At 35.9% G+C, this 18,643-nt stretch overlaps 2 protein-coding genes and 1 pseudogene across 2 annotated transcripts; 1 reads left to right on the forward strand and 2 right to left on the reverse strand.

The window, feature by feature from the left end:
* Positions 1 to 1,165: 1,165 nt before the first annotated feature.
* On the reverse strand, positions 1,166 to 14,403 carry LOC101282112 (bile acid receptor-like). Its single transcript, XM_049714814.1, has 10 exons — positions 14,276 to 14,403; positions 12,002 to 12,364; positions 9,863 to 10,003; positions 9,048 to 9,190; positions 8,849 to 8,953; positions 8,615 to 8,714; positions 7,620 to 7,751; positions 7,087 to 7,212; positions 6,820 to 6,933; positions 1,166 to 2,450 (listed from the first exon to the last, which is right to left on the reverse strand). The coding sequence occupies exons 1-10, from the start codon at positions 14,337 to 14,339 to the stop codon at positions 2,206 to 2,208; spliced, it is 1,533 nt and encodes a 510-aa protein (XP_049570771.1). The 5' UTR covers positions 14,340 to 14,403; the 3' UTR covers positions 1,166 to 2,205.
* LOC101276888 (dnaJ homolog subfamily A member 1-like) lies at positions 5,653 to 6,479 on the forward strand. Its single transcript, XM_033436068.2, has one exon. The coding sequence runs from the start codon at positions 5,668 to 5,670 to the stop codon at positions 6,388 to 6,390; it is 723 nt and encodes a 240-aa protein (XP_033291959.1). The 5' UTR covers positions 5,653 to 5,667; the 3' UTR covers positions 6,391 to 6,479.
* A 1,794-nt stretch (positions 14,404 to 16,197) lies between the features above and the next one.
* LOC125964517 (tigger transposable element-derived protein 1-like) lies at positions 16,198 to 18,290 on the reverse strand (annotated as a pseudogene).
* Between the last annotated feature and the right edge of the window lie 353 nt (positions 18,291 to 18,643).

The following is an 18,643-nucleotide window of genomic DNA, read 5'->3' on the forward strand; positions in this document are numbered from 1 at the left end:
GACTGAGGGGGCTTTCCTGGTGGCGCAGTGGTTGAGAGTCCGCCTGCTGATGCAGGGGACACGGGTTCGTGCCCCGGTCCGGGAAGATCCCACATGCCGCGGAGCGGCTGGGCCCATGAGCCATGGCCGCTGAGCCTGCGCATCTGGAGCCTGTGCTCCCCAACGGGAGAGGCCACAGCAATGAGAGGCCCGTGTACCGCAAAAAATAAAAATAAATAAAAAGAGTGAGTGGGTCCAGGCAGTGCGGTGTAGGTGTGTGAGGACGCAAATGGGAAAATGATGAGACTGGAGACTTAGCAGATGTGACGGCCTCTCGAAAGCTTTTGGATTTTAGCCTTTATGGATGGGAATCTTGAGGAAGTTTGAGCGGAAAAGGGGGCATGATCAAGTTCAGAAGAAAATTTGTAGTATGAAAAACGGTTTAGATTTATGATACTGGAGTTAGGGAGACAGTTTTAATAGCCTAGGTGAGTAAGGTATGAGACCTGAGCTATGACAGTGCCAGTAAAGATGAAGAAAATGTGTCAAATGTAAAAGATATTTAGGAAGGAAAATTAATAGGATTTGATGGCTTTTTTAAAGTGAGCAGCAAAAGAGAGAAGTCTAAGATGACTGCCTGGTTTCAGACTTGGGCTACTAGACACAATAAATATTGTGGGTGCTAGGTACCTAGGTTTGAGAAATAAGACAATGAGTTCTGTTTTCAACATATTGACTTTGTTTTCTAACTTTCTCCATGTACTACAATATAATTGATGCTTTTCCAAAGGACTTTAGTAATATTTTTAAGCAACTCGTTTTGTATAAATTTAACCTACAAGACGGAACAGTTTCTGATAAAATTACATTTTGAGCTAGAAAGGATGATCCAGTGTAAGGCTTTCATTTTACATGAAACAGTCTAGATACCCTAAAAAAGATAAAATACTCCCTTCGAGAGATGATACCAAGAATAAATGCACAAGATAACCCCTGGGGGGAATAATTGATACATTTAATTAATATATATTATAAGTTGAGGGTATAAATTCAATATTCCAATTTTTTTAAGTTTTACAACAGTGAAATATTCAACTATGGTCTTTTTTCTATATTGAAAACAAAATGCTATTCCTAGTATTAAATTAACTTAAAAATCACAGTATATTATTTAATCAGATCCAGTCTTTCAAAACAATTGTGCTTCCATAGAATTTCTCACTTTCATGTATTTCACATGAAAAATTGTTAACATTAATCTTATTCTTACAAGGATTAAAATATTTGTGGTAAGATTTCAGGTTTTAAGAACTTTATTTTTTCTGCAAAAGGTGTTGGCAAAAATGTCAAAATATTGTCTACCAGAATGAGCATTAAATTGTGCTGAATTTCCCAATGTATGTTAACATATTTTGTCATTTTAATTTTTTCAGTATCTTGCCATGACAAAATTTTTAATTGGGGCTTATAAAAGATCTCTTTTTTAAAGACATTAAGGGACTTCGCAGGCGGTCCAGTGGTTAAGACTTCACCTTCCAATGCAGGGGGTGCAGGTTTGATCACCGGTCGGGGAGCTAAGATCCCACATGCCTCGGGGCCAAAAAGCCAAAAAAACATAAAACACAAGCAATATTGTAACAAACTCAACAAAGACTTTAAAAATGGTCCACAGCAAAAAAAAAAAAATCTTAAAAAAAAAGACATTAAGGAAAAGTAAGAATTGAACGAAGCTTTGTTCCTCTTTAATAATTTATAAAATGCTATAACAGAAATAAGTTTAAAACGTTAGTTCCTTATCCATCAATCTAGCCTTAAAGAGGTTCACAACTGCTTTTATTCTGATTACAACTGTTTCCACTAAATAATCTCTTTTATGTCTTCAAATAATATATATATTTTCATTCAATTTTCTACTAAATGAAAAAAAGGAGAGTTTCTTCAGGTAAGAACGCTATTTAGTACTACTCCTTTCTGAACGAACCACGCAGTAACAATAACCATTGCTTCTTTGGGGACGAATCTTAAAAAGAATACTAGATGTCCCTCTAGTGGTGGTCCTAAATTCCACAAAATTTGATGAGCCCTTGATGATGTCCATTTTATGGCGATATATTCTATTCGTAACAGCAATTCTGTTCATGTTTTTCAAATCAGTATCCTGTGATCATAGCGTAAACAATCTAGATTTAGGAAGTTTAAGACAAACCACAACATTCTAAAATTTCATCAAAATGAATACAAATTCCATTTCTCAGAGAGTAAACTAGCCAATTTGGAGTCCTTTGTTTTCCAAATGCTAAGTATTTCTGAATAGTTGTGATTCAGTGTTCTCAGTTCAGTGAGCCTCCCTATGAGATGAGCAAAATGCTGTAGGTCTTCTGGATGATAAATTTTTGAATATTTGTACAAAATTTGTAAAACTGGTTCTTGTAAATTTTCCACATGTTGCTTATTTGTAATGCATGGACGATCTGAAAAACATTATCACATATATCTTAATGAATATTGGGAAATGGTAGAAGATAATGAATTAATTTAAAACAATACAGTTTTAAATAATAAAAATTGCAAATATTTACTGAACCTTTAATATATGCCAGATTTTATGCCAGGTAACTTGCTTCTATGCAATGTTTTATTTAATCTTCATAATACCCTATGAAGAGTATTTCTTAATGATCAGACAGCATTCACTCATCCAGTCATTGTGCTGGAGATACAGCAGTGAACAGAGACTAAATTTCCTGCCCTCATTGAGCTTATTTTTTGGGTCTGGGAGGAGTAGGGGAGGAAAAAGACATATACACATTTTTTAAATAAAAATATATGACAACAATAAGCGAGAGTACGGGATAAGAATTGGGGGGGGAGGGGCATTAGCTATTTTTAAAAGGGTAATCAGAGATAAGATGACATTTAGCAGAGATCCAGGATGGTGAAGAGGGAGCCATGAAACCATCTAGGAAAGAGCTTTCCAAGCAGAAGATTTGTCAAGTACAGTAGAAGCTGTGGAAGGAATCTGCTTGAAATTTACAGGCAACATATGCATCAAAGGCAGTGTGGCTGTGGTGGTGTGAGCAAAAGGAATAGTAATAGACACTGATAGAAAGAACTTTGGCTTTAAACTGTGTAAAATAGAAAGCCATTACAGGGTTATGAGCAGAGGAATGACATAATCTGGCTTATGTTGTCAAAGAATCACTCTGGCTACTGTATAAAGAATAGACCCTAGGGAGGCAAGGGCAAAAACAGGAAAGTGAGTTAGTAGTTTTATTAGGATGGCAGGGACAGAGACAGTAAGAAGTGGTTGAGTTCTGGATCTATTTTGAGGCTATAGCCAACAAGACTTGTTGCATATTTGATAATGGGCATAAGAGAAAAAGAAGTGAAGGATGACTTCAAGAATTTTGGCTTATACAACTTGAAGTATGGAGATGCCATTTAGTAGAGATGGAGGAAGAATATAGGAGAATCAGGGGGCAATCAGGAGTTCACATTCAGACATGTTAAATTTTATATGCCTACTAAACATCCAAATTGAAATCTTGAGTAGGCTATTTAATGGAGCTTAGGGTAGCAGTCCAGGTTGGTATATAATTTGGGAGTTGTCAGCCTCTAGATGGCATTTAAAGCCATGAGATAAGATGAAATTTCAAAGGAAGTGCACATAGGAAAAAAGAGAACTGAGTCCTGGGACATTTTAACATTTATCAGTGTGCGAGATGAGGGGGAATTAACAAAGGAGACAGAAAGAGCAGCAACTGAGGAGGAAAACCAAGAGAGTGAAATGTCCTGGAAATCAAGTGGAAAAAAATCATGTCAAGAAGGAGGGAGTGATCAACTGAAGCCAAATGTTAAGTGTTCGAAGAAAGAGGGAGTGATCTGCTCTTTCAAATGTAGCTCACGGGTCAAGTAAGATGAAGACTAAGAATTGACCACTGTAATCTGCAATGCCAAATTACTGAAGATTTTGATAAGTTATGGTGGAAGGGAAAGGAGGGGACAAAATCTGACTGTACTGGGTTCAGAAGTAAATGAGAAGAGAGAAATGGAGGCAGGAGTATAGACAACTCTTAAATTTTTTTTTTTTTTTCTTTTGCTATAATGTAGAACAGAGAAATAGGAGAATAGCTGAAAGGGGATTTGAGGTAAGGGCAGACACTATAAAACTCTTAGAGGAAAACATAGGCAGAACACTCTATGACATAAATCACAGCAAGATCCTTTTTGACCCACCTCCTAGAGAAATGGAAATAAAAACAAAAATAAACAAATGGGACCTAATGAAACTTCAAAGTTTTGCACAGCAAAGGAAACCATAAACATGATGAAAAGACAACCCTTAGAATGGCAGAAAATATTTGCAAACGAAGCAACTGACAAAGGATTAATCTCAAAAATATACAAGGAGCTCATGCAGCTCAATATCAAAAAAACAAACAACCCAATCCAAAAATGGGCAGAAGACCTAAATAGACATTTCTCCAAAGAAGATACACAGATTGCCAACAAACACGTGAAAGGATGCTCAACATCACTAATCATTAGAGAAATGTGAATCAAAACTACAACGAGGGCCTTCCCTGGTGGCGCAGTGGTTGGGAGTCCGCCTGCTGATGCAGGGGATACGGGTTCGTGCCCCGGTCCGGGAAGATCCCACATGCTGCGGAGCGGCTGGGCCCATGAGCCATGGCCGCTGAGCCTGCGCGTCCGGAGCCTGTGCTCCACAATGGGAGAGGCGACAACAGTGAGAGGCCTGCATACCACAAAAAAAAAAAAAAAAAAAAAACTACAATGAGGTGTCACCTCACACTAGTCAGAATGGCCATCATCAAAAATCTACAAACAACAAATGCTGGAAAGGGTGTGAAGAAAAGGGAACCCTCTTGCATTTTTGGTAGGAATGTAAATTGATACAGCCACTATGGAGAACAGTATGGAGGTTCCTTAAAAAAATAAAAATAGAACTACCATACGACCCAGCAATCCCACTACCGGACATATACCCTGAGAAAACCATAATTCAAAAAGAGTCATGTACCACAATGTTCATTGCAGCAATATTTACAATAGCCAGGACATGGAAACAACCTAAATGTCCATCAACAGATGAATGGTTAAAGAAGATGTGGCACATATATACAATGGAATATTATTCAGCCATAAAAAGAAACGAAATTGAGTTATTTGTAGTGAGGTGGATGGACCTAGACTCTGTCATACAGAGTAAAGTAAGTCAGAAAGAGAAAAACAAATACCGTATGCTAACACATATATATGGAAACTAAAAAATAAGTGGTTCTGAAGAACCTAGGAGCAGGACAGGAATAAAGACACAGACGTAGAGAACAGACTTGAGGACACAGGGAGGGGGAAGGGTAAGCTGGGACAAAGTGAGAGAGTGGCATGGACATATATACACTACCAAATGTAAAACAGATAGCTAGTGGGAAGCAGCCGCATAGCACAGGGAGATCAGCTGGGTGCCTTGTGACCTCCTAGAGGGGTGGGATAGGGAGGGCGGGAGGGAGATGCAAGAGGGACGGGATATGGGGATATATGTATATGTATATGTATGGTGCAACAAGAAAACTAGCTCTGCAAAAGAATGTGATTTGTGACAAATGTGAAGGCCAAGGTGGTAAGAAAGGAGCAGTGGAGTGCTGTCCCAATTGCTGAGGTACTAGAATGCAAATAAGAATTCATCAGATAGGACCTGGAATGGTTCAGCAAATTCAGTCTGTCTGCATGGAGTTCCAGGGCCATGGGGAGCGGATCAGTCCTAAAGATAGATGTAAAAGCTGCAATGGAAGGAAGATAGTTCAAGAGAAGAAAATTCTAGAAGTTCATATTGACAAAGGCATGAAAGATGGCCAGAAGATAACATCCCATGGTGAAGGAGACCAAGAACCAGGACTGGAGCCAGGAGATATTATCATCATTTTAGATCAGAAGAATCATGCTGTTTTTACACGACGAGGAGAAGACCTTTTCATGTGTATGGACATACAGCTGGTTGAGGCATTGTGTGGCTTCCAAAAGCCAATATCTACTCTTGACAACCGAACCATAGTCATCACTTCTCATCCAGGTCAGATTGTCAAGCATGGAGATATCAAGTGTGTGCTAAATGAAGGCATGCCAAGTTATCGTAGACCATATGAAAAGGGTCGCCTAATCATTGAATTTAAGGTAAACTTTCCTGAGAATGGCTTTCTCTCCCCGGATAAACTCTCTTTGCTGGAAAAACTCCTACCTGAGAGGAAGGAAGTAGAAGAGACTGATGAAATGGACCAGGTAGAACTAGTGGACTTTGATCCAAATCAGGAAGGACGGCGCCATTACAATGGAGAAGCATATGAGGATGATGAACATCATCCTCGGGGTGGTGTTCAGTGTCAGACCTCCTAATGGAGCCAGTGAATAACACTCACTGCTGGCATTTTATTTGCAGTAGTGATTGAGTGAAAGACTATAATCATAATATGCTCACTACTTGCTATTTTTTGTTTTAATATTCAACTATAGTAGTGTTTTAAAAGTTAAATGAAGAATAAACTCAAATATAAAAAAGAAAAAAAAACTTTGTTATAAAGCAGAAACTAACACACCATTGTAAAGCAATTATACTCCAATAAAGATGTTTTAAAAAAAAAAAGGCATTTTTTTAAGATGCAAGAAATTACAGCATGTTTGTAAGCTGAAGGGAATGCCCTTATAGAGAAGGCTATTTTGATGAAAATTGGTACATTTGGAATCAATGAGTAATAAAATAATCACAATCTTCATGATTTCATTGCCAAACTTAATCCAAATTTTTACTGCTAAATAGTTTTTTACCTGAAAAAAACACTGTTGTGGCTGCAAGCAGAGCATATTCAGTATTAGTAATGCTAAGCTCACTCATTCTTCTACAGAAGTAATACAGTGTAGTAATAAATTCTTCAGAAATACCTAAAAAGATTAATATCAAATGTATTTTCATCAGAACACAGTGCAGACTCATATTGCCATTATCATATTTTCTCAAAGCAGTACAAGAAAATGAAACATGTCTGACAAATTTTTTCCATCCAATACAATATTTTGTATTATATATAATATTACCAGTCAGCATAGCAGAAGGACAATCTTCATTGCAAAATGTTTCCATAGGATAAATAGCACTTCTATCACCACTTTGATCATGACAATTCAGTGAATGATCTGAATGAGCTGATATTTTCATAGTACCTAGTTAAGGGAAAAAATATAAAGTCTGATTTTTTAAAATCTTTATTCAGATAGTAAAGTCAATCTCTCTAACGTCTGTTAAACAGGAAACATTCCCAACAAATGGTATCTTTATAATTTTTATTACTGAAACATGAATCTAGAATAATAGTTCACACTTTATATAAACATTATATAGAAGACCCTCCAAAAATGTGTTTTCTATGATACTATATAAGAAGAATGGCTTTCTTTAAGAGAAAAACAAAAGCTAGAACAATGAATTGGAAAACTATAAACCACTATTATGAAGTACTTATTTGTACACCAACTAGTACAATAAAAATATAATAAAAAATAGCTCAATGTTATATAATCTGTTGCTAAATTTAATAGTAACTATTAACATTAAGATTGAGTTAGTTGACCTTTTTTGCTTTCAGAAGTTGATGAAAGATATTCTTTTTGACTGTAAATTTGGGCCACATGAAGGAACATCACTTCAGTTTTTGATCCCTTCTGTAATGCAGTCTGATCCTCATTGGTCAAATTTTCAAATCCTTTACGAAAAGATCACATAATTGTTTGAAATAAATAATGAAAAGATAATTTTCAGGTATAGGATTTAACTTTTTTTTTTTTTTTTGAGGTATGCAGGCCTCTCACTGTTGTGGCCTCTCCCGTTGCGGAGCACAGGCTCCGGACGCGCAGGCTCAGCGGCCATGGCTCCCGGGCCCAGTCGCCCCACGGCATGTGGGATCTTCCTGGACCAGGGCATGAACCTGTGTCCCCTGTATCGGCAGGCGGACTCTTAACCACTGTGCCACCAGGGAAGCCCAGGATTCAACATTTTTATATTATTTACTTATGATACGAATCTTAACTGGTCCCTTAGAATAATTATGATTCCACATGGTACTATTTGGGGGCACTTTCATCAGAACCAGATAATAATAATTTCCTATGGCAAGAGCAAATTAAACGTAGTTGGTTTAGCCTTGAAGAATTTATTTTCACAGAGAGTTACCTGTGCACGTAACTAGATAGCTAAGTTTTGGCCAACAGTGGCTTCACCTTTTTTTTTTTTTTGGTATGGTACAGGGAATTTTGTTTCATGTTTTATCTAAAAAACAAAAACAATTTATTTCCCAAAATAAAAATAAAATAAAACATACAATCAATCATAGTTTGTCTTAACTCTAAGTCTTTGAAGTCACTTGAATAATATTTTAAAATATTTATATTTTCATCCAACTGATTGATTAAAGCAAACAAAGTAAACATGTTTTTAAATTTAGAAGCAGTTTTGGTAGAAAAATAGAGGGTTTTGTTTTCTTAAAATGCCACCTTCCTTTAAAACAAGGAACTTTTTTAAAATTACGTATTAAATTACTTTAATTTTTTCCAAAGATAAAGTGATTACCTGGGAGTCTCTTGGTGAAATTCATTAACCTCTGTATATGTAGAACAACTGTCTCTGAGAGTCGCAAGAAGATCAGTTCAGGATTTGCATATCCCTGCAGCTAAGCAACAAAAAGAAATAAGATTAATAATTTTTTTCTTTCAAATAACTTTAAATTTTAAACTTTTCTGATTATGCTGTTATTTTCTAACATAATTAATTACAAATTATTTCTTGCTAGTAATGAACACATACAAATCTTTCTGTTTCTTCTAATGGAATTGTATATTTTTGATGAGCGGCCACAATGTTGTTAATGAGCTGATGTTCCTCTTGAGTTAGTTCCATGCTCTCCTGAATCTGTAAGAAAATATAGGGGGAAAACTGTAATGCATACCTATTAAATAAGACATCATCATTAAAGAAACAAGAAATTTTTTAAGGAGAGCCTTGCCACTTTTCCAGATATAGTGGTAGGTGACACAAGCTTGTTGTTTACCCCTTCCTCTTCCACTTTGATGTTAGAGTAAAAATTATTCTTCTGCTTAAAGTTCTTTCGAAGTCTCTTTGATCTGCATTGGATTTCTGTGAGCAAACCTGTGATATTACAAAATTCACATAAAATATTTTTGGTACAACAAATAACATTATAGGATTTGATGAAAATTGTCTTACATTGTACACATATGTGATCATGAACTTGCCTTTTCACAAAAAACCTTTCTTTTTTGGTAAGCATGTACAACAGCAGTTAAATTCACTACATTACTTACTTCTTTTCCTTCCACAACTTCCTGTCTACTTAAAACTACACAGTCATCCTAGACTTAAATTAAAAATTAATTTTGCATCTCCAAATTATAAATTTAGACCTTTTTATGTTAGAGAAATTTCCACATTAATTATATCTTGGAAGCAACAGAATGTTAATTGGTACATTGAAGGGAAACCACTAATTTTAAATTGTGCTTTTTGTAGTTGAATTATATAACTTTAGGTTAAGTAATATAAAAATACAAGGATTTCCAATTAAGAAGAAAATATGATTATTACCAAAGTTAGAGCAATATAGTATAGAACATATTTTATGGAAATAATTACCTAGATTGGTAACTGGCTATCCTAATTTAGCAGTTGCTGGAGAAATAGCTTAAATCCAGACAAATATGTTATGTTCAAATATGTTCAAAATAACTTGAAGAACGTAAGTTCCTAGTAAGGTAAGAAAAACTAAAATCCCCCTAAAAAAAAAACCACAATGGCACTTACATTCTTCCAACATTCCTACTGCCTTACACTTTTTTAGTCTGCACTCTTGACATTTTCTACGCATGTACATGTCCATTTCACAGTGACCACCATTCTTGCAACTATATACTGCATTTTTGGTGATGCTACGTCGAAAAAACCCTAATAACAAAGGAGAGTTTTTAAAATTTTACTATTAGGTATTTTTAGTTACTTGTTTTTAACCTTCATAGTAAAAGTAATCAAGTTAACTAAATTATTTCAATAAAATGTTTTTTCCCTCAGTAAGAAGGTTTGGTTTAATATACATTTATCTGGATAATTGTTTTAATCCTCTCCTATTTGATATATCTTATTCCATGGTTGTTCCTGTCAATAATCTATCTGGAAATTAAACTAAATAACCCCAACACATTAAAACAACTCTCTGTTTTCTATGGTTATAATATACCATCTAAAAGCATTTTTAAACTATATTTTACAGAATATCAAGATTCCATGACACATCTCTCAACGTTCCCTAGAAGGAATATGTGCTCATGTAAAATAAAACTATAAGGAAACCTCTCTTTTTCTCGCCCCACATTTCTACCTCAACTCATAAAGGAAGAGATAATTCTTCCAAACTTACTCCTCTGTCCTTCCTTTTTAGCACTTCCCCAGATGAGAACATATTGCTAATTTATTTAGTCCAAGACGTTGAATGGGCCGTTTTGTGTGTGTGTGTGTGTGTGTGTGTGTGTGTGTGTGTGCATGCTGGGGAGAGGTGTGGAGATTCTACATTTTCCTAAATCCATGCATAGCAGTCTCTTCCCATTTCCTGTTTCATTTCCCATTCCTGTGCAACAATCCCTGCTATCTTCCTCTTATTCCATTCCAAGCAGTGAAGTTGATAAAGTTAGTCAATACCCCAATTAGAAGCCTGCCATACTCTTTCTGTAGACACGCTTGAGAGTGGGAGTTTCATGACTTAGATTCAGCAAAGGGAATAGAAAGCTCAGCTTAGGTTTCAGAACTATGCCTCATTCTTCAACTTAGTTTTAACAGCAAGGCCCTGCATTTTAAGAGTAAGCAAATACTGGCCCAGCTATTCTACTCATAAAGCTGGTACCTCCTTTCCCTTAGTCTTCGTTTGGCTATTCTTTGTGTGGGGTGAGTGTGAGATTCTGACAATAAGACTTCACCTTGAACTTCTAGACACGTTTACCTAGTCCTGTATTGATCTAATCATTTCCAGGTTCTGCCCCAATATTTCATTTGTGAATTTAAAAAATGCAGAAGTGTTTCAAAACCTCAAAACTTCATCAAGAACTATTTTACTCCTTACTCCATGCCAATATCAATGATGATCTTCAGTGGTAGACCTCCCATTGGTTTTCAAAAAAGCATTCCTGGGACTTCCCTGGTGGTCCAGTGGTAAAGAATCCGCCTTCCAATGCAGAGGATGCGGGTTCGATCCCTGGTTGGGAACTAAGATCCCACATGCTGCGGGGCAACTAAGCCCACCCGCCTCAACTAGAGAGGCCGTGTGCCTCGAACTCCAGGGTCCACGTGCTCTGGAGCCCAAGCACCACAACTAGAGAGAGAAAACCTGCACGCCACAACTAGAGAGAAGCCCATGCACCACAACAAATAGCCCGCGCAACACACCAAAGTCCTGCATGCCGCAGTGGAGATCCCACGTGCCACAACTAAGACCCCACACAGCCAAAAATTTAAAAATAAAATAAAATAAATAAATATTTTTTAAAAAGCATTTCCAACAAATAGAATCGTAGAAGTCATTTAATTGAAATTTCTTCCTAATTCACGAATTATACCAGCCATATGAGATGTAATAGTTAACATTCAGACCTTTTTAAAAGACATTTTTTATTCCAACGTCAAATTCACCTAGGAACATGCAAAGTTTCTGCCACAAAAGTATTTTGAATTTTATATTTAAATATAAAAGTTTTCATCAAAATTAAGAAGAAAATGAAATCAAAACTTCGTTAAATTCCATTTTCACATCTTTGATCCCACAGATTGATCACTTTAAACATATCAATGGCTCCCCTTGATTTTATGTTTCACATTTTAAAGAGAGTACTCCTACATGCTTAAAATTTCATGACTCTTCAGTGAACACTAGGATTAAAGTTTTAACTTTATCCTTACCTTTGCAACCTTCACAAGTAAGTGCATTGTAATGATATCCTGATGCTTTATCACCACAAACTACACAGAGTTCTTCCTGTCCCTTAATATGAATGGAAGAATGAGTTATTCTGGACCTTTTTATTCCAGGGTAACCATCTTCAGCATCGTGGGCAACCACGTAAGTGGATTTATTTAATTCACAGGAAAGAAGTCCATACTCTCCACCACTGAACTGTGGGTCCAAGCTACAAGTGTTGAAATGACTCTGTAAAGATTGGGACTGTAGAACTGGAGGAAACTGGACAGTAGAATACTGGCAATAAGGTGATTCTTGAAAATCAATGTCGTACAGCTGATAATTGATTTGTTCTGGCAAAATATCTAGTTTTTTTAACGCACACACACACACAAAAAAAAAAAAATGGTGAAAGTCAAGTTATTTTTCAAATTTCAAAGAGTTTTACACTCAAAGAACAGAGTTAATTCAACATGTCCAATACATCCCAGGGACTTGCTGTCCAGCATGAGAGGCAGACAGTAAACTGAATTGCAATGCATGATAAATGCTGCCACCCCAGAAGTATGCAGAGGTTGCTCAGGAGCTGGGAGAAAGGGTTGTTAATGGCTTACATACCAATGCAGTCTATTTCCTTAAGTAGAAATGAGTATTTCCCGGAGTTTGAAATGAAAGCTTTTCCCCAGCTTCTGTATTTTCTTTGTTGTGAATAAAATTGTTTTCAGTGCAATCAGATCAGTAAAGAGATGAATTAATAAATTATCCCACCCCCCCTACCAAAAAAATCAAACTAAAATACAATTATACCAGTTATCTGGTTATTTCAAGCAAAAAATAAATTCTTTAAACTCCCCATTTAATATACCTTAACACTCTCCTTTGCCATTTGTAGACCTGATTTAAATTACTAGTTTCTTTTCTGTTTTATTATCTAGCAATTCAATTATCTGGTGATAAACTTACCTACCCCGGAGGGTGACTGTAAGAATGAAATAAAATGTGAAATGCAAAAGCATGTATAAAATACAAAATGGTACTTAATGGGTATCTTTATTGTTATTATCAGAAGCTACCAAACACCAACTTACTTTCTGTTTTCAGGAGGATTACTGAAATCAATCCAGAAAATTGGCTCCAAAGAGACCCAGGAATACTTAGTTCCTCTATGTCTGTATCTAGTAATATTTGTACTTTTCCTGGTGCTGAATCACAAGATGATTAGACTTACTCTTACCCTCAAAATTCTACCCCCAAGATTGGTAAACAGTATAATTTCTATTAATTCACATAAATTATTTGCAATGTGATAGCATCCAATCCAATGCAAAGTGTTGAATAAATACCAATAACAGCCTGATATAAGAAGAAAAGTTATCAGTAAAAACAATGTAACTTTTATTTAAAGAAGAGGGCCCTTCTTGGCTGAGTATCAAAGACTGCAGAATACTGGCTGATGTTCCATTGGCATGGAAATCAGAGTTCAAAGTATAATATAAAAGAAAACTGCATTTAAAATTCAATTCATATTATAATCTTGGTCTTTTTGGAGAAAAATCCTATTGTCTCTTGCACTCTGTTTTCTATTTCTTTCCCTTTGATAAAAATCTTATATTAAGATTAAAGTTTCAGGAACATTGAATAACTACTCTGAACTACATTTTCTAAATTGCATGTGAACTAGCTTCAGCTAACCCCTAAAAATAACTTATAATTTGCATGCTAATTATATTTTAAAAATTGAATACAATTTTAGACTACTGTGCTTTTTCTTCTTTACATTTGATTCTGGCTTACAGCATTTTGGTATTTCTGATTTTTGAAAGTAATTATATTCTCTGGTAGGGAGTAATTGAAAGTCTTTGGTTCATTTGTTAATTTCTTTTAAAAAAAAACCCTCTAGGGACTTCCCTGGTGGCGCAGTGGTTAAGAATCCGCCTGCCAATGCCGGGCACTGGGTTCGAGCCCTGGTCCAGGAAGATCCCACATGCCGCGGAGCAACTAAGCCCGTGTGCCACAACTACTGAGCCTGCACGCCTAGAGCCCGTGATCTGCAACAAATAGAAGCCACCATAATGAGAAGCCTGTGCACCGCAATGAAGAGTAGCCCCCGCTCGCCGCAACTAGAGAAAGCCGGCGCGCAGTAATGAAGACCCAAAGCAGCCAACAATAAATAATAAATAAATAAATATTTTTTTTAAAAACCTCTAATTAACCATAATTCCCGCCAAAAAAAAAAAGTTTTATTAACTATTATACTGTAGTTTTTTATTACACACCGTAGTACTGCACTGGTTCAGCAAGACAATACCCATCAGATGCAGTGACGTAAGTATTGGCCATTCTCTGGTCCAATTTTCACTTCTTCATTAGTAGATGTTAAATAGAACCTGAAGGAAACAAAAATTTTGTAGACTTTTTGAAAGTATGATTATCAAATCAGTATGATTTTATAAAAGTATAATACTGTTTTTGAAAAATAAAGAATTTAGCAGACTTTATACAAGACATTTATATTTACACTTTAACTGGAAGAATATTGATTTTTCATATCTCTACATACCAGATTATTTAATTCAGACAACTTCTTATTGCTCAGTTCTTTAAAATAACTTAAATCTTGGTAATAATCATTATGGCTCTTAAAAGTGTACCAAGCTTTGGAGTTAGACTTCATACACTGCATTTACCACTTATTTATGGGTCATTTTTACACCTCCCTGAACCTTAGTTTCCTCATTTGTAGAAGCGAAAGAATGAAACACACCTAGCCAAGTTATGGGAGAGTTTAATTAATGTGTTTAAAATCCAGCACAGTTCTTGACTTAATAACCGAGTCGTATAATTATTATTCTAATGTGTTCTAAATTTAGGTGAATTAGGAAGAAAAATTACACTTTTTCATGAAGGAAATTAAAGAGTAGGAAAAGAATGGCTTTCATAGCACTTTATTTAATCTTCTAAGTCCTTTGTAAATATTTTTCATAGCACTGTGATATGCTAAGCATTAAAACATTAATTTTGGTTCTGCGTGACCAATGAAAATAGTTTTTTGATTACTGAAAAAGTGTTTTATTTTTAATAGTAAAGACTAAAAATCATAAGCTATTATGAGGGAAAATTATTCAAAATCTAAGACGATCCCTTATGGGAAAAAAACCTATTTTTGTTATTTCCTAGGTAGGAACTGCAAAAAGAATGCACCTTTGAATAGACTTAAACAGGAAATCACAGTTAAAGAAATTGGAAATTATTAAAAGAAAATAAAGGTCACTCTAGAGTCCATGATATTTTATAGCTTTATCCTCTCTATTCGAAGGTAAAGACTGTTTTCACCTTTTAAAAGAACCGAAAAAGAAGAAAATGGGTTTTGAAACATACCAAAAGATATACATGACAAACTTCTGAGATTATATTGAAAAATCTTTTACTTAGATTTATTTCTCATGTGATGAGGTCATGGCAAAGGTTTCTACATTCGTGAAGATGATTAAAGTAGTAGTAACTCTGAAATTTGTCTCCTGTATTATTTAATAGGCTCTAGGTTCCTTTAAAAGTACTTAAATCTCCCACTCTCTGACAGTCATGTAGAAGAAGTGCTGAATGGAACAGATGAAGCAAAAGTGGTGCCCCCAAATAAGTGCACTTTCAAAATGAAGTTTTCCTTGAAAAGTAAGGACTAAAATCAATAGGATCAGTATTACAACAGGTTAATCGGCTCTCCATACGAAAAGAATTCTAAGTGCTATCGGTTTAATTTGTGCCATACTCTTTAGTAATAATCCTGTTTAGTTTTTCCCAAACTTCTCTTTTGAGTCTCAATTTGATTTTAGAAAATCCCAAATGAATGTGAAAACTTGAAGTTGTTACTCACCCTTCCTTTAAAATTCCTGCTTTTAGCATTAGGCTTCATATAATATTAAATAAATATCTGAAAATTAAAAAGTATTTGGTATTCCTTTTTTTTTGCTGAGCAAGATTTCATTTAAGAAATAATATAGAATAAATTAGAGGTAGCACATTAAAACAAAACCGGTAATATCCTGGCAAATACATACAGAAGTATCTTATAACAATGCTGCTGTCAGGGTTCATATCATAAATAACAATGTTCTCAAACCAAGTCCTTCCAATACTGATAAATAAATGCCCCAAAATATTGTCTAAAGCAGAAATGTCTTTATCAGTCTATGGACTACAGGCATACCTCAGAGATACTGCGGGATTGGTTCCAGACCACCAAAATTAAGCAAATATCACAATAAAGCAAGTCACATACATTTTTTTATTTCCCAGTGCATATTAAAAGTTATGTTTATTTTATCCTGTAGTCTACTAAACATGCAATAGCATTATGTCTTTTAAAAAAATACCTTGTTAAAAATACTTTATTGCTAAAAAAAGTAATCATTATCTGAGCCTTTAGCAAGTCATAATCTTTTTGCTGGTGGAGGGTCTTGCCTCAGTGTTGTCGGCTGCTGACTGATCAGGGTGGTGGCTGCTGAAGATGAAGTTATGAAACTATGAAGTTTCCCTCATCAATTGACTCTTCCTTTCATGAACAATTTCTCTGTAGCATGCACTGCTGTTTCATAGCAGTTTACCCACAGTAGAACTTCTTTCAAAATTGAAATCAGTCTTTCAAACCCTGCCTGTGCTTTATCAACTAAGTTTATTTACTATTCTAAATCCTTTGTTGTCATTTCAACAACCTTCATAGCATCTTCACCAGGGATAGATTCCATCTCAAGAAACCACTTTCTTTTCTCATCCATAAGAAGCAACTCCTCATCCATTCACATTTTATCATGAGATTGCAGCAATTCAGTCACATATTCACGCTTGACTTCTAACTCTAATTCTCTTGCTATTTTCACCACAGCTGCAGTTACTTCCTCCACTGAAGCCTTGAATCCCTCAAAGTCATCTATAAGGGTTGGGATCAACTTCTTCCAAACTCCTGTTAATGTTGATATTTTTACCTCTTCCTATGAATCACGAATGTTCTTTTTTTTTAAGGTGTGTGTGTGTTTTTTTGTTTTTGGCCTCAGCGCATAGCATGTGGGATCTTTGTTCCCCAAGTAGGGATCGAACCTGTGCCCCCTGCAGTGGAAGAGTGGAGTTTTAACCACTGGACAGCTAGGGAAATCCCTGAATGTTCTTAATGGCATCTAAAATGGTGAATCCTTACCAGAAGATTTTCAAGTTACTTGGTCCAGATCCATCAGAGGAATCACTAGCTGCAGCAGCTATAGCCTTACAAAATATATTTCTTAAATAATAAGACTTGAAAGTCAAAAGCCATGGGCTGTAGAATGGATGTTGTGTTAGCAGGCATAAAAACAACATTAAACTTACTATACATCTCCATTAGAACCCTTGGGTGACCAGGTGCATTGTCAATGAGCGGTAATATTCTAAAAAGAATCTTTTTTTCTGAGCAGTGTTTCAACAGTGGATTTAAAATATTCAGTAAACCATGTTGTAAACAGATGTGCTGTCATCCAGACTTTGTTTTTCCATTTATAGAGCACAGGCAGAGTAGACTTAGCATAATTCTTTAGGGCCCTAGGATTTTCAGAATAGTAACTGAACATTGGCTACAACTTCTCGTCACCAGCTGTATTAGCCCCTAACAGGAGAGTCAGCCTTTCCTTTGAAGCTTTGAAGCCAGGCATTGACTTCTCCTCTCTAGCTATGGAAGTCCTAGATGGCATTTTCTTCCAGTGTAAGGTTATTTCATCTACATTTGTTGTTTAGTGTAGCCACCTTCATTCATTACTTAGGTATGTCTTCTGGATAACATGCTGCAGCTTCTTCATCAGCACTTGCTGCTTCACCTTGCACTTTTACGTTATGGAGATGGCTTCTTTCCTTAAACATCATTAACCCACCTCTGCTAGCTTCAAACTTTTCTCCTGAAGCTTCCTCATCAATCTCAGCCTTCATAAAATTGAAGAGAGTTAGAGCCTTGCTCTGGATTAGGCTTTGGCTTGAAGGAATGTTGTGGCTGGTTTGATCTTCCATCCAGACCACTAAAACTTTCTCCATATCAGCAATAGGGTTGTTCCACTTTCTTATCATTTGTGTGTTCACTGGGGAATCACCTTTAATTTCCTTCAAGAGCGTTTCCTTTGCACTCACAGCTTGGCTAACTGTTTGGCATAAGAGGCCTAGCTTTTGACCTATCACAGCTTTTAACATGCCTTCCTCACTATGCATAATCATTTCTAGCTTTTGATTTAAAGTGAGAGACATGAGACTCTTCCTTTCACTTGAGCACTTAGAGGTCATTGTAGGGTTATTCAGTGGCCTAATTTCAATATAGTTGTGCCTCAGGGAATAGGGAGGCCTAAGGAGAAGGGGAGAGATGGGAACCAGGCTGTTAGTGGAGCAGTCAGAACACGCAGCATTTATCGATTAAGTTCACTTTATATGGGTGTGAGTTCATGGTGCCCCAAAACAATTACAATGGTAACATCAGAAATCAATGACCACAGATTACCATAACAAATATAATAATAATGAAAAAGTTTGAAATATTAAGAAAATTACCAAAATGTGACACAGAGACACAAAGTGAGCTAACTGCTTTTGGAAAAAATGGTGCCACTAGACTTGCTCAGTGTAGGGTCACCACAAAACTT

This window comes from Orcinus orca, chromosome 1, assembly GCF_937001465.1.
Source record: "Orcinus orca chromosome 1, mOrcOrc1.1, whole genome shotgun sequence".
In the NCBI taxonomy this organism is placed as follows: Eukaryota; Metazoa; Chordata; class Mammalia; order Artiodactyla; family Delphinidae; genus Orcinus; species Orcinus orca.

Coding starts and splice junctions, on each gene's coding strand:
- LOC101282112 (XM_049714814.1), bottom strand. CDS start 14,339: ATGGCCAATACTTACGTCACTGCATCTGATGGGTATTGTCTTGCTGAA. Junction 10,004..12,001: donor TACTTGTGAAGGTTGCAAAG/GTAAGGATAAAG, acceptor CTTTGTTATTAG/GGTTTTTTCGACGTAGCATC. Junction 7,752..8,614: donor TTTCACCAAGAGACTCCCAG/GTAATCACTTTA, acceptor CTTTTCGTAAAG/GATTTGAAAATTTGACCAAT.
- LOC101276888 (XM_033436068.2), top strand. CDS start 5,668: ATGCAAATAAGAATTCATCAGATAGGACCTGGAATGGTTCAGCAAATT.